Source organism: Sebastes umbrosus, chromosome 23 (genome assembly GCF_015220745.1).
Source record: "Sebastes umbrosus isolate fSebUmb1 chromosome 23, fSebUmb1.pri, whole genome shotgun sequence".
Classification (NCBI taxonomy): Eukaryota; Metazoa; Chordata; class Actinopteri; order Perciformes; family Sebastidae; genus Sebastes; species Sebastes umbrosus.
Genome location: NC_051291.1, coordinates 5576691 through 5589516, shown reverse-complemented (window position 1 = coordinate 5589516; position 12826 = coordinate 5576691). Strand labels below are relative to the sequence as shown.

General features: G+C 45.7%; 1 protein-coding gene across 20 annotated transcripts in view; it reads left to right on the top strand.

Moving 5' to 3' along the window:
- sox5 (SRY-box transcription factor 5) overlaps positions 1 to 12826 on the top strand; it is a 240974-nt gene that overhangs the window by 155405 nt on the left and 72743 nt on the right. For all 20 annotated transcript variants that reach the window (XM_037760090.1, XM_037760089.1, XM_037760091.1 and 17 more), the window contains one exon: positions 7044 to 7266. In XM_037760090.1, the coding sequence (XP_037616018.1) occupies positions 7044 to 7266 (223 nt within the window). The remainder of the gene's footprint in view (positions 1 to 7043; positions 7267 to 12826) is intronic.

Here is a 12826-nt window from a genome sequence, read left to right as displayed (position 1 = left end):
TTGTTTTCACGCCGCCAATTTCTAAGAAAACTTGTGATTTTTAGGTAGTAACAGGCTCAGTTTTAAAGCTAGAGTGAAGATACGGATCGTTTTATATCATATAAAACCAGAAAACCTAAGGAATCTAGCTAGCTTTTCACGAAGCAGGCTAAATAACACTCCAAACTTGCGCTAAATTTTGGCAAGGAAAAACTGTCATGGCCATTTTCAAAGGGGTCCCTTGACCTCTGACCTCAAGATATGTGAATGAAAATGTGTTCTATGGGTACCCACGAGTCTCCCCTTTACAGACATGCCCACTTTATGATAATCACATGCAGTTTGGGGTAAGTCATAGTCAAGTCAACACACTGACACACTGACAGCTGTTGTTGCCTGTTGGGCTGCAGTTTGCCATGTTATGATTTGAGCATATTTTTATACTAAATGCAGTACCTGTGAGGGTTTCTGGACAATATCTGTCATTGGTTTGTGTTGTTAATTGACTTCCAAATATAAAAATATACATATATTTGCATAAAGCAGCATATCTGCCCACTCACATGTTGATAAGAGTATTAAATACTTGGCAAATCTCCCTTTATGGTACATTTTGAACAAAAAAAAACAAAAACTATGGACAATCGTGATCAATTGCGATTAATATTTTATTCGATTGACAGCCCTAATATTTACGCTACAAAATCTGTATTTAAGCAAATATACAAACTAATATTTTACACAGAATTGGCCTTATATCACTGCCCCCTCTTTAATATCCTCAAACTGCTTTCTAGTCCATTAATTGACAGCAGAAGGGAGACAGCGTTGATGTGTGTGTTTGTGTGCGTTGTCAGAAAGAGGGGGTTGGTGGGGGGGGGGGGGGGGGGGGGGGGGGGGGGGGGCTCATGCACAGCATAATAGCTGATGTGGCTTATGAAGTGGCAAGCCACAGTGTGTGTGTGTGTGTGTGTGTGTGTGTGTAGCTGGTGGAATGGGGGCTTATCCCACTGCCTGCTTGGCATGTTGTAAGATGTGTAAGTTTTTCCTTTTTTGGGGGGGTTTGAAGAGGGAGGAGGGGGGGTTACAGTGCCAATCCCTTCGCCGCTGACTGTCAGTGAAGAGTGGATGAAGAGAGACTAGAGGAGGAGATTTACAGCGTGGCGGGGGTGTCGGTGGGACTCTGAGGGAGTGGGGTGGGGGTCTATCTCTCTCAGGGCAATTGTCGTAAAGTGATAGGGGGGAAGTAAATGGCTCATCGGCGGCGACCGGTTGACTTGGAAGTGAGGCAGCGGGGGAGAGCGAGAGAAAGGGGGAGAGGTGAGAGGGGGGGGACGAGATTACAGCTTTATCTTGTCATAGTAAATTAACACGGCGGCGGAGAAGCGCTCAGCCACACACTGACCTCTTCATCCCGCCTGCCTCGCCTGCCTGCTCGGCTTTGGCCCGGCTGCTTTACCTGCCTGCTGCTGCTGCAGCTGCACACACGCACACACACACACAAATACACACACAGACACACAAAATAAAAAAAGAAGCAGCACTCACACGTACACTTTAAAAAGCTGAAAGGTGCCACATTATTCACTTTTTTTTGTATATTTTGTTTTGTACAAACCCCCGGCTCTCGATGAGAATAGTGCTTTTCATAATGGTTTGCAAATGAATGTAGTTTAGCTAAAAGGGTGTTTTTTATTGAATGTGAAGTTCTCACCGCGTCGCTGGACCCTGATTGGCTGAGAGCAGCTCGGTTCAAATGCCTGATGTGGCGGGGGGGGATTTTATAGCGGCGGTTCAGTGAGGTCAGCCAATCAGCACAGAATCCAGGTATGATGCAGCAGAGCTAGACATTTATTCCCCAGTTTAAAAAATTAAAATTATTTGCTTTCTTTTCGGTTCTTTTATATTTGTGTTTTGCATATCCTTGTAGAAAAAAAAACAATGTTTTCACATCAGGCAGGGGCGAGCATCTTCTCTCATAAATGTGTTAATGGACAACCACTAATTATTTCATTAACAGGCGGGATGCACGCGATAGAAAACTATAAAGATATTTCATCAGGCATTATTTCTAATTCATTTTCCCTCCACGGGGCCTTCTCTTTCCCTCCTTTTTTTTTGTGTAATTTGTATGTGTGATTATGTGTGTGTGTGTGTGTGTGTGTGTGTGTGCGCATGTGAATTTGACAGATTTAACACAGTCATTGAGCAGTCTTGAGACACAGTGGTCACACTTAATTTCTCATGCCAGTGATGCACTAATGAATCAACACACGCTTGCCTGTCAACAGCGAGGGGTCGTGGTAAAAAATCTACTGGCGTGCATTTTAGCCAAAAATACAGAAAATACAGCTGCATGTTTTCAGATAAGCACAATAAGTTTACAATTAGAATTAGGACGTTCAAAATGGCAGTTTGTGTAATATACTTAAATAATTGGTACCTTATTTTTTTTTAATTTTCATGAAAAAAAAAAAGCAGCATATTGTTGGAACAGGAGGATAAAAGTAACGCTTGTCCCAGCCCGAGGGACCTCGAAGTCAAAACTGACAGTGTCTGTGTTTAGCCGTGGCATGTAAAGGGATTTGCTGCATGTGTGTGTGTGTGTGTGTGTTTGGCAGTGTAATCGGAGGTGTGTTAAGTGTATGTCGTGGAGATTGGCAGCTCTGGCAGCAGAGCTAAGTCCTTTACCCCCCCTGCAGGAGCGATCGGTGACATTCCCCCGTCGGTGTGTGTTTGCGTGCGAGTATTTTAGTTGAGCAGCTGTTTCCAGCTCTTCCCACTGCCACATTGTCCATGCCTTGATCCACGACGACGCGCCAAGCATCAAATATTGTTTTTCACACATGCACCTTGCACAGCCCGAGACATGTCAAGGCTACGGTGGAGAGATAGAAGGGAGAGAGAGAAAGAGTGAGTCGGGCAACAGAGAAGGAGGAAGGGAAGAAGAGGAAAAGCGGCATCTGTGCTGGAAAAAAAAAAAAAATGTTTTTTTTTTCCTCTTTTTCTGGCAAGAGTTGCGTGTTTTTAAACCAACCTCCCCTCACAGATGAGCTTAAGAAGACAAAAGTTGTTTAATTCGGTTCCATTGCAGAGGCAGTAAAAGGATAAAGAGAGTGAGGCGCAATTTTTACTTTGTTCCAGTCGTTTTGGAAGAGAATTGACATCTGCAAACTAAAGGCAGAACCGCCCACACTGCCAGCCTGCCACATCCAGCAGTGCATATAAATACATATATGCAGGCACACACACACACACACACCTACAGGCTATGTGCACTCACAGTGTCACACAGAAATGGCAAAAAAAAAAAAAACTGAGAGGAGGGCATGAACGTTTACAGTATCCAGTTGTGAATAAATGCATGTTGATGAGAAAAAGTTTTTGCGACCAGGAGCGTGTCGCCGCGCACGGAGCGATTCCACAATACAAGATCTGGCGTCTTGTCTTTTTGATCCCTCTTGTCTTGGACTTCGCCGGGGTGTCAGCAGGGCACGTGGATTAAACGCTGGGAGGTTTGATGAGGTGGGGGGAGAGAAAAAAATCATAAGCCATTTAAGTTGCCTCCGGGATCTGTCTGACTTCACACATACATAATGTCACGGGCGCTAATTTAACAGATCTTTGAAGAAGCCACGGCTCCCCGCTAATTCCCCTTGATTGGGAAATGACCTTCATTGTTGGACGAGGCGAGATGACATCAGATTTTTCGACAGGGCGAAGAACTCCATCCCCCCTCTCTCTCGCTCTCCCTCCCGTATTCTTGTTCTGTTTGTTTTGTTTTGCGCGACATCTTTCTCGAAAGAAAGAGTGCGGCTGTTTTAAGTAGGCGCTGGATTAGATAAATGGGATGTGACAGGTGTGACCGCTGCCTTCAAGATGCCTTCCCTTCCCCTCTCTCTCTCTCTTTCTGTCTCTCTCATTTCCTCTAATAACATCGCCTCTCTCTCCTTCTTTCTTTCTTTCTTTCTTTGACTTCTACCCACTTACACTCCTTCTCTCCCTCTGTCTCGTTGCATTTGCATGTCGTGCCGTTCGCTGACGCAATTCCTGATCACAAAACCGCTCATTTTTGAAGTGTGAATTTCCCTAATCTGAAGAGCAGGAGAGAAGAAGAAGAAGTGAAGCTAGGAAGGAAAGACGGGTCAGGTGGCGAGCGGAGAAGTCTTTCACGAGACACTTTTCAGCCCCTCAGCCGAGCCTTCGACGGCGACTGGCCTCGTCGCCGTATCGCATACGTACTGTTACAGCCGTATCATCGCCGTCACACTCCGTCCCCTCCGCTACAATGCATGTGCAAGCACGGCCGAGGAGAGAATTAGTGAATTATTGAGCGTGCTGACTTATTCAGAGTGTGGAAACACATGGCGCCAAAGAGAGAGAGAGAGAGAGAGTCAGTGAAGCGTAGAAAACGGCAAGTGATAATGGTCTGCTGTACCTCTCGTACAGTGTTTGGCCACTGACAATGAAAGCGTTGTCAATATTGAAAGCGTCCGCCTGGCTTTATTCTCTCAATAGAACAGCAGAAGAATGATTTCAAACTTTTGTCTTGAGGAGTTTTCTTCCTCTTCTGCTAAAAAGAAAGTGTCGAATCTGGGGTCATCTGGGGTCTAAATGACTTCATTGTGGACTGTGATCCCGGTATTAAGTTCCACTTCCACCAGCAGCCGGCGAGTTAATGATTAGAAGACTATCTCCGCCCTAATACACCATAATGACATTAATACAGCTGGAATGTACCACTCTCTATCTGTGTGTGTCACCCACACACATGCACACAGAAGTACTGTATATGTGCGTCCCAGGTGGCGTGCTCCATATTGTAGTGAGATTAGCCAAAGATTAACCTTGTGGACCATTGACCCTCCCGTCTACAAAGAGCTGAGCTGACAGGCTGACTCGCTTGTTTCTGTAATTAAAGAGCACGACACGCAAATCTCGACACGCCCGTATACAGTACGTACGCTCGTCATCCGTGTGTGTGTGTGTGTGTGTGAGACAAACAGGAAGGGTGTGTTCTCTTCCGAAGCTGACGCCATCCTCCTTCTCAGTGTCACTGTTAAATGGGCTTAGCCGGCATTAAGTCTATCAACCGGGCTATCTAAACAAACACAGGTTTTATTAGGTCAAAGATTAAGATGCTAGAAGTTACTCACCAGTCAGCTGCTGTTGTTAGCTTTCTTACTGTTTAGTCATTCAACTTTATCAAGCTTGTCATTTAAAATATAACAATAACTTAATGGGATAGTTTGGGTGTTTTGAAGTGGGGTTTTATGAGGTACTTATCCATAGTCAGTGTGTTACCTACAGTAGATGACTCAGTTCGGAGAAACAGACAGGAGTTTCCGCACGGAAGCAAAGCAATGTATCAGTTTAAGTGTACGCTATATTTAGAAGATTTTCACCGCTTTACCTGGCCGTGAGACAGCCCTTTCCGACGGAGAACTTAAGCCGTTTTATCCATGTATGCTCTCGCCAACGCTACCAGACTCCATTGAAAAAAACACTAATTTTACCTCACAGAAAACTGGTGTTGCTGGTCTACCGCTGCCTCGATCATTTAGTTTGTTTGTGCTACTGTGTGACTGTGGTGAATCCAAACTAAACAAAGTCACACAATAACACAAACAAACTAACCGATCGAGGCAGAGTAGAGCAGCAACTTCAGTGTTCTGTGAGATAAAAATTTGTGTTTTTGTCAATGGAGTCTGGTTGCTTTGGCAAGAGCAGAGAGAATAGCTTCAGTTCCCCGTCCGAAACACGGCAAGATATTCTAAATATAGTGAACACTTAAAGTGATATAGATTTTTTTTTAAGTGAGCCTTTCTTTTAGGTGACTAAAATACGTTTTGCTACCGACCCCGTCCACAGCAGTACATTGCTTTGCTTCTGTGCGGTACCTCATACAATCCCACTTCAAAACACCCAAACTATCCTATTAAAGACCCCCTCCCTAAGTTTTAAGAGATTTTTTTTACACAAAAAAAGTTCAGTTACTTTGTTAGAAATGACATTGCAATACATACATCATTCATTTCAAATGTTTTACTAGATACAGGATGTCTCCTACTCTACTGAAAAAGTCCATTCTCAGTCTACTTGAGCTGGAGGTTTCAAGTGATGTCACCAAGCCACAATCACATGTACATGCCGTAACCTTACAGCACAGCACAGATAAACTCCCTTACAGCTTTCTAATGTCAAACATCATTCACATCATGGAGGGGGACTTAAATTAAAGAGTGTAGTTTTCTAAATTATGAATTTAGGAATCAATTGTGTGTTTATCTATATATTATGATTTCCAAAGGTCATTAAACTTAAAGACAGTGTAAACTTTAGACACAAGACAGTATGATAATTATTCATCACGACAGCTTGGCAAAAGGCACACAGCTTTACTGTGAGCTGTATATATTATATTTGGTATCTCTCATGCTGATCGTTGTTTTGTCAGTCCTTTCATGAATTTATGGAAATGATTTGACACCTCTCCAAAGCTTTGTTTTTTTTTTTTTTTTTTGAAACAGGGATCTATTTCTTTTTTCTTGTTGATTTTCTTGTTTGATGGAGTTGCATCCTCAGCATTAATTGTCACGAATCGTAGGACAAAAGTAGCGCCGGCGCTGAAACTTGGGCTCGGGATTTGGTACAGTAGCGTTGGACGGCCCTCAAAGCCGAGCCGTTGGAGGCTTTGTAATGAAGAGTTAGCGTGACTCTGAGAGTGTGCGGAGTCTTTTGCTCTTGTTTCATGTGCTCGTTCTGTCAAGTACCTCCAAGTCAGTCAAATGCAGATTCCCGAGGATGTGAAAGACGGAGAAGAAGAAGAAGAAGTGTGCCCTAACTTGAGATAACTGGCCGGGGATGACAGTTGGTTGCATTGAGCTGTGAAAAGGGGAGATGGAGAGAATAAAGGGAGCAAGAGAAGAAGAGGAGGATGGAGATAATGAAGGGCGTATGCCAGCTCCTCCTCCTCCTTCTTTTTTTCCTCCCTCACTTTGTTTATTTATGTCTTAAAGTTTTTTTTTTAATCTAATAATGTATCTCCTTCTCTTTCCCTCCAGGAGCACGACGGCACTAAGGGGAGCTCTCTGAGCCCTTACCCCCAGCACAATGCTACCTCACCGGGCAAAGAGGATGGCGGAGGCGGAGGGCGGCCCTGCAGCGACGGGGGCTCGGCCGCGGGCACCCTGGGGACCCCCGAGAGACGCAAGGGCAGCCTGGCAGACGTGGTGGACACACTGAAACAGCGCAAGATGGAGGAGCTGATCAAGAACGAGCCAGAAGGTCAGTGATGAAAGGGGGACGCTGTCGCGGGCCAGATGTGTGATCTGGAACTCCCCGCCATCTCTCTGGCTCCGCCGCCGCTCTTTTATCACACTCTGATGTCCGTTTCTCTCTTCTTCTTTTTCTCTCTGTCTTGTTGTTTTCTCTCTATCACCCTCTCTGTTATGAACCCACACACATTCAGATGAGAGGCGAGCCTTTGTTTTTGCGGCACACAGACAGACAGCATCAGCTGTTTGGGCCTATTGTCCACCGTGCTTTGCATATCTATCACAACCTGACACATAAGATGGGTGTGCGTGCGCGTGTGTGTGTAGTGTATGCGGGGAGTGTGTGAAAAGCCTTAACAAAACTCCTTAACCCTTAACTCTCCAAATGCTTCCCGGTTTTAATTTCAAAGGAAAGGCACTCACATTATCTTTCTGCTAAATGATCAGTGAGCTTTAAATGCATCTTATCACCTTTCCTTCTCCCTTTGTAACCTTTGGGATAACTCTCTCACTCTCAGCCATCAGTTAAACATTTCACATACTGTTGAAAACCCTAAACCAGATTTTTTGCCCAGGGCTGCATAGCTTAGCTCGATTAGCCCCCGCATTTCATTCACAAATTTAGCCTCGGGCTAACAGTCGGAGTCAAGAGATAAAATTAGCCGGTGGCCAGCTCTAATTTCTCATTGGGCAGATAAATGGGGGCTTAAGTCACTATGAAAGTGATAATGTGATAGGAAGATTACCAACAGGTGTCCTTCTGATGGGATAATATAAATAACATTGCGCTTTATTGGAGGAGATGTCAGGGAGGTCAGTTTCAAAACAGGAACCGGAACCTGGTAGGGATTTACTGCCTTGCTCATGGGCACTTAAGCAAAGCAGATCAGAGGTCTTCATGGGTCCAAAATGTCAGAAACAGATCCCTTACCTGAACCCAATGTGCACATAATCGCCAGGTTTCCACCAAGAAGCTCCTGGTCATTTCTGTCCCAGGAACTACTTTTCAATTAACTAAACGGTTCCCTCAGCCCTTTGATATCGTCGTTTCCATTGCTGTCTAAAGACAAATTAGCAAATATGATGCAAATATTAGGCAAATTAGTTTGCTGACATATGAAAAAACAACAGGACAAGCTCTACCTGCTGCTGGTGGTCACAGCGGTAAACACAACCTGCAGCCTGCAGTTCAGTGAGTCCGCCTGTTTCATCTCAAAAACGCGTAGAAAAATCAGTTTGTTTTCTTTTTCCTCATTCATAGCACTGCCGTCTTTCAGAAAGTATTACCCCCTGATCAGGGCCTTTTTGGGGGTGAAAAGGCCCCAGAACTAATTTAGGCCGTGGGTCTAAATGCAAGGAGTTCCTCAAAAGGTTCCTTGTTCCGGGGGAAAGTTCCTGTGGTCGACTATATTTTTCTTTTTTAAAAAGACCCGATTTGAAGGGGACCTGAGCACCAACAGACCCGAGGATAATTGAACCCGATCCACAATGCAATCAAGACCCCTCCATGGCAGATGCATGCCATAACAACCACTAGATCTTCTTATACGCTTCCCCACACACTCTCCCTTTAGCTTCTAAATCCACCACAGCAGCGTGCTGAGATTTCTATTCAAACATCTCTGAACTGTATGCAGCCCGCACGACACCGTGCCCACGGAGGTGAAAGAACAGCGCTGCGGTACAGTGTGTATTTGTCTCTTAAGTGTAGGTGTTCATGTGTTGGTGTGTGTGTGTGAGTGTGTGTGTGTTCCGGCAGTACATCAACAGGCTTTCATTTCAAGCCGCGATGTGCTGCTAACCTTATTTTCCAGGCTTTTTTTTCTGCGAGGTTTTTCAAAGCGGCTGAGGCTGCCGGTCAGCTCTCGCCGTCTGGTCGTCTTTTATTCCAGTCAATAGAAGAGGCCTGTTGTGGCACATTTTACAGAAAAAAAAAACACCAAAAAAAAAAACTGGGCTGTTTGTCGAGCGGAGCTGTAATTGAGGTGTGTTTGGGGTTGTTCGCTGCTTCGCTGGACCTCGTGAACTGGCTGCACAGGGAGGGGAAAAAAACAACAACAATAATAGATCTTTATGAGTCAGCCAGCGCAGAAAGAGAGAGAGAGAGAGAGAGAGAGAGGAAGGAGTAAGAGAAGAGTGAAGGAGAGAGAGAGAGAGAGCAGCGTCTTCTTCACAGACCCCATTAGCGGAGTGCCACAATGGTGCGGCTTCCAAACCAACCCGGAGCATTATCTGCCCTACGTTTAAATGAAACGCGCTAACAAAAGGCCCCAGCGCCTCCAGACCCAGCACACACACACACACACACACACACACACAAAAAACGCAGGCCAAGCAAGAGAGAAAGGAGGAAAGAAAAGAAAGTAAAGGAAGAAAAGGGATGCTGAGAAAAGATGAAGAGAGGCTGAGGGAAATGGAGAGTAGGGGGGGGGGGGGGGAGAAACGACGAGGGGCGGTATTGAACGCGAGATAGAAATCCCTTTTCTGTGCCCGGCTAGCTATTGTTTGGCTGTGTGGCTCACAAAGGCCATTAGCAGCAAACAGCAGGTTGGGATGAAAATTTAATGAAGGCTTTAATCATTATGAAAGGCCGGGAATATTACTGCTCTCTCTCTCTCTCTTACACACACACTGCTTCCAGCTGGATCAATGACACACACACACACACACACACACACACACATTTGGAGTGTAGGAGCATTAACACTAGGAGGGATGTGAACAAGGGGCCAAAGACACAAAATGGGTCAGAAAACGATAAACATCTCGAAAAAGAATGAGAAGCCTGTCTTATCGGAGACAAGCCCTAAGCTACACACACACACGCACACACACACACACATGGACAGTAACACACACACGCACACACAAGTGTGGCTCAAGTTTGAGAGATATAGTTGTGTGGCTAGTGTTGCTCTACTTAGGCTAGATGAATGGAGAGCGGTAGATACTAGGTCAGTGTGTGTGTGCTGTTTAAGCCTCTGGGAGCATGTACACTTGTGTACGCGTATTTGCATATGTGACAATGCACGTGTGTGTGTGTGTGTGTGTGTGTGTTTTATGGGAGGGATTGGCTGCATGCATGCAAGGTGTGTGTGTGTGTGTCTGTGTGTGTGTGTGTGTGTGTGTTGTTGGCCTCTAATAAATGACTAGCCATGTTGTCCCCCATGGCCTGGCCCAACCATGCTCCACCGCTCCCCTGCTCTCTCCATTCATCTCCTGTCTTACTCCACCGGCCACCTGCTACCCTGGAGATACACACTCACACACACACACTGGTAACATATACGTGCACACACACACACACACACACTACTAGTCGCCGTCTTCAATAAATAAATTCTTCAGGAGCGACAAGGAGGAACAGCGCAGATAAGACATGCCATGACACCGCCTCGTGTGTGTGTGTGTTTGTCTGGACTCGAAGCCCGCTCGTGCTGGAGTGTGTGTTGCGTGCCATTACGCGGAATGATGAGAGCGGAGTGCGGAGCGTCGCGGGAGGCGCGGGGTCGAGAGGAGAGCCGGCGCTAAAGCCCCGAGAGAGATGGCCGCACGTACACACCTGTACAACTGAACACACACACACACACACACACACACCTGGACAGTTCCCTTGGACTCGCCATTTAACCCCTAGTGACCCCCTGTACCACAGAGCAAGGCCTGTTGATAATCTATTAGCCCAGCAGTAGGATGATAGATAGATAGATAGATAGATAGATAGATAGATAGATAGATAGATAGATAGATAGGATGTGATTTTAAACTGCAAAATGAAAGAGAATAAAAAACGAGGGGAATTAAAAGGAGGAGAAAAATCACTAAATGGGGCACAGATGTTCCTCTCGGCCCCTGGAGTGGTGCCTCCACTGCCCTGGACTTTCACCAGACACTCAGCCTCATTCCTCCTCTCCTCTCCTTCCTCTCTTCTCTTCTCCTCTCCTATCCTCCTCTCCTTCCTCCACTCTTTGCTCCTCTCTTCTCCTCTCCCTATCATCTCCTCTCCTCATCATCTCCTCTCCTCTCCTCTCCTCTCCTCTCCTCTCCTCTCCTCTCCTCTCCTCATCCTCTCCTCTCCTCTGACTGTAAGTGGCTCACAGTGAGTGCCAGCTGAGCTCCATCTCTGGACCCGTCTGTTGACCCTCTGCTACCCAGCTACAGCTACCACTCACTGGGGCTCCGCGGCCTCCGGGACTTTCTTATGTTTACTCATTTTTCTAAGCGTAACCTCTGCTGTGAACAGGAATAAACACGGGTCCTCAACTAGAATTGTCTTGTTAGCTGAATAAAACCTTTAAAACGTTGCATTTGGCCTTTTGCGTGCAGAGTTGCAATGGAATATGAGAATAAAAAGAAAACTAAATTACGATTTGCTTTTTTATTAAAGCACCACAGCCAAATTCATCAAGTGTTCCTCACTGTTCTGTGTCAACACTTCCCTTCTTGTGAAAAAAAACTTGTGAGAGAAATTTCTATTGATTCAGCAGCAATTTAAAATGCATGAATGCCACCACAGTTTTATAAATTTATGAGATCAAAAGTCTGATTTTTAACCGTAAAAAAGAAACACTCTTAAATCGCCCACTATCTTGTAAACTGACACCCAGTTCGACAAAAAATGATTGTTATTCCTATGAAAGATAACGTAGCGCTACCCTGGCCTCTATACTGCACGGCCTTGACCTGAACACACGTGCTGGTGAAACACACTCATGCACACACGACCTCACACACACACTTGTGCAGGTTTTATAGCCGCGCCGTGCAACCTCGAGGTCAACCAGAATGGTGTTTTTATGGCTGAGCGTACTCGCTGCTCCAAGGCACTGGTTTCCATACTGAAAACGCCAACTCAATGACAGATGTCACACAACACACACATGCTCACACATGCACGCACAGCACTTCATCTATTTTCAAGGCGAGGGAGGGGAACCCAGGGCTTGCTTTTAGAGAGCACTGAGGCATTTTATAGGACAGCACTTAGGCGAGGCCATTGTGCCACACAAGCGCACAGTGGCCGGAGCTCCCTCACGCCTCCGTACACTCCAATGGGTGACAATGGGAAGGGCGGATACATTCTGCCAAGAAGAAGGAGAGAAGGGGGGGAAAAGGGAGCCGGAGAAGTGGAGGGATCGAGGCAGGCCATCAGTCCACCCCCCCCTCCTCCTCCTCCTTCACTTTGCTTAATCCTTCCACTGCTCTGCTATCTGGGGGGTTACGTCAAACACTCGCACACACTCTATAAACATCAACAATGGCATATACAACCCAAGTCATCACATGGAGCTGTGACTTTAAGGCACAGATCCCTAAGGGGGGAATTTTTTCGTGGACTACATACACATGCAGCAGCAGGTTGACAGCCCTAGCGTGGGAGCGTCTTTATGTGATTTCCACCCCTTTGTCGGTAATTAGTTAGTTGTATAAATTAACATGAAGTGCAGCAGGACTCTCACAGCCATTGTTTGTCGCGATCATTCTTCTCGTGCTGGGAAAAAAAGGAAGGCGAGTGAAACGAAACAGAGGGAGGTTAAAAGAGAGATTTTTTTTTTTTTTTTTTAATCCAC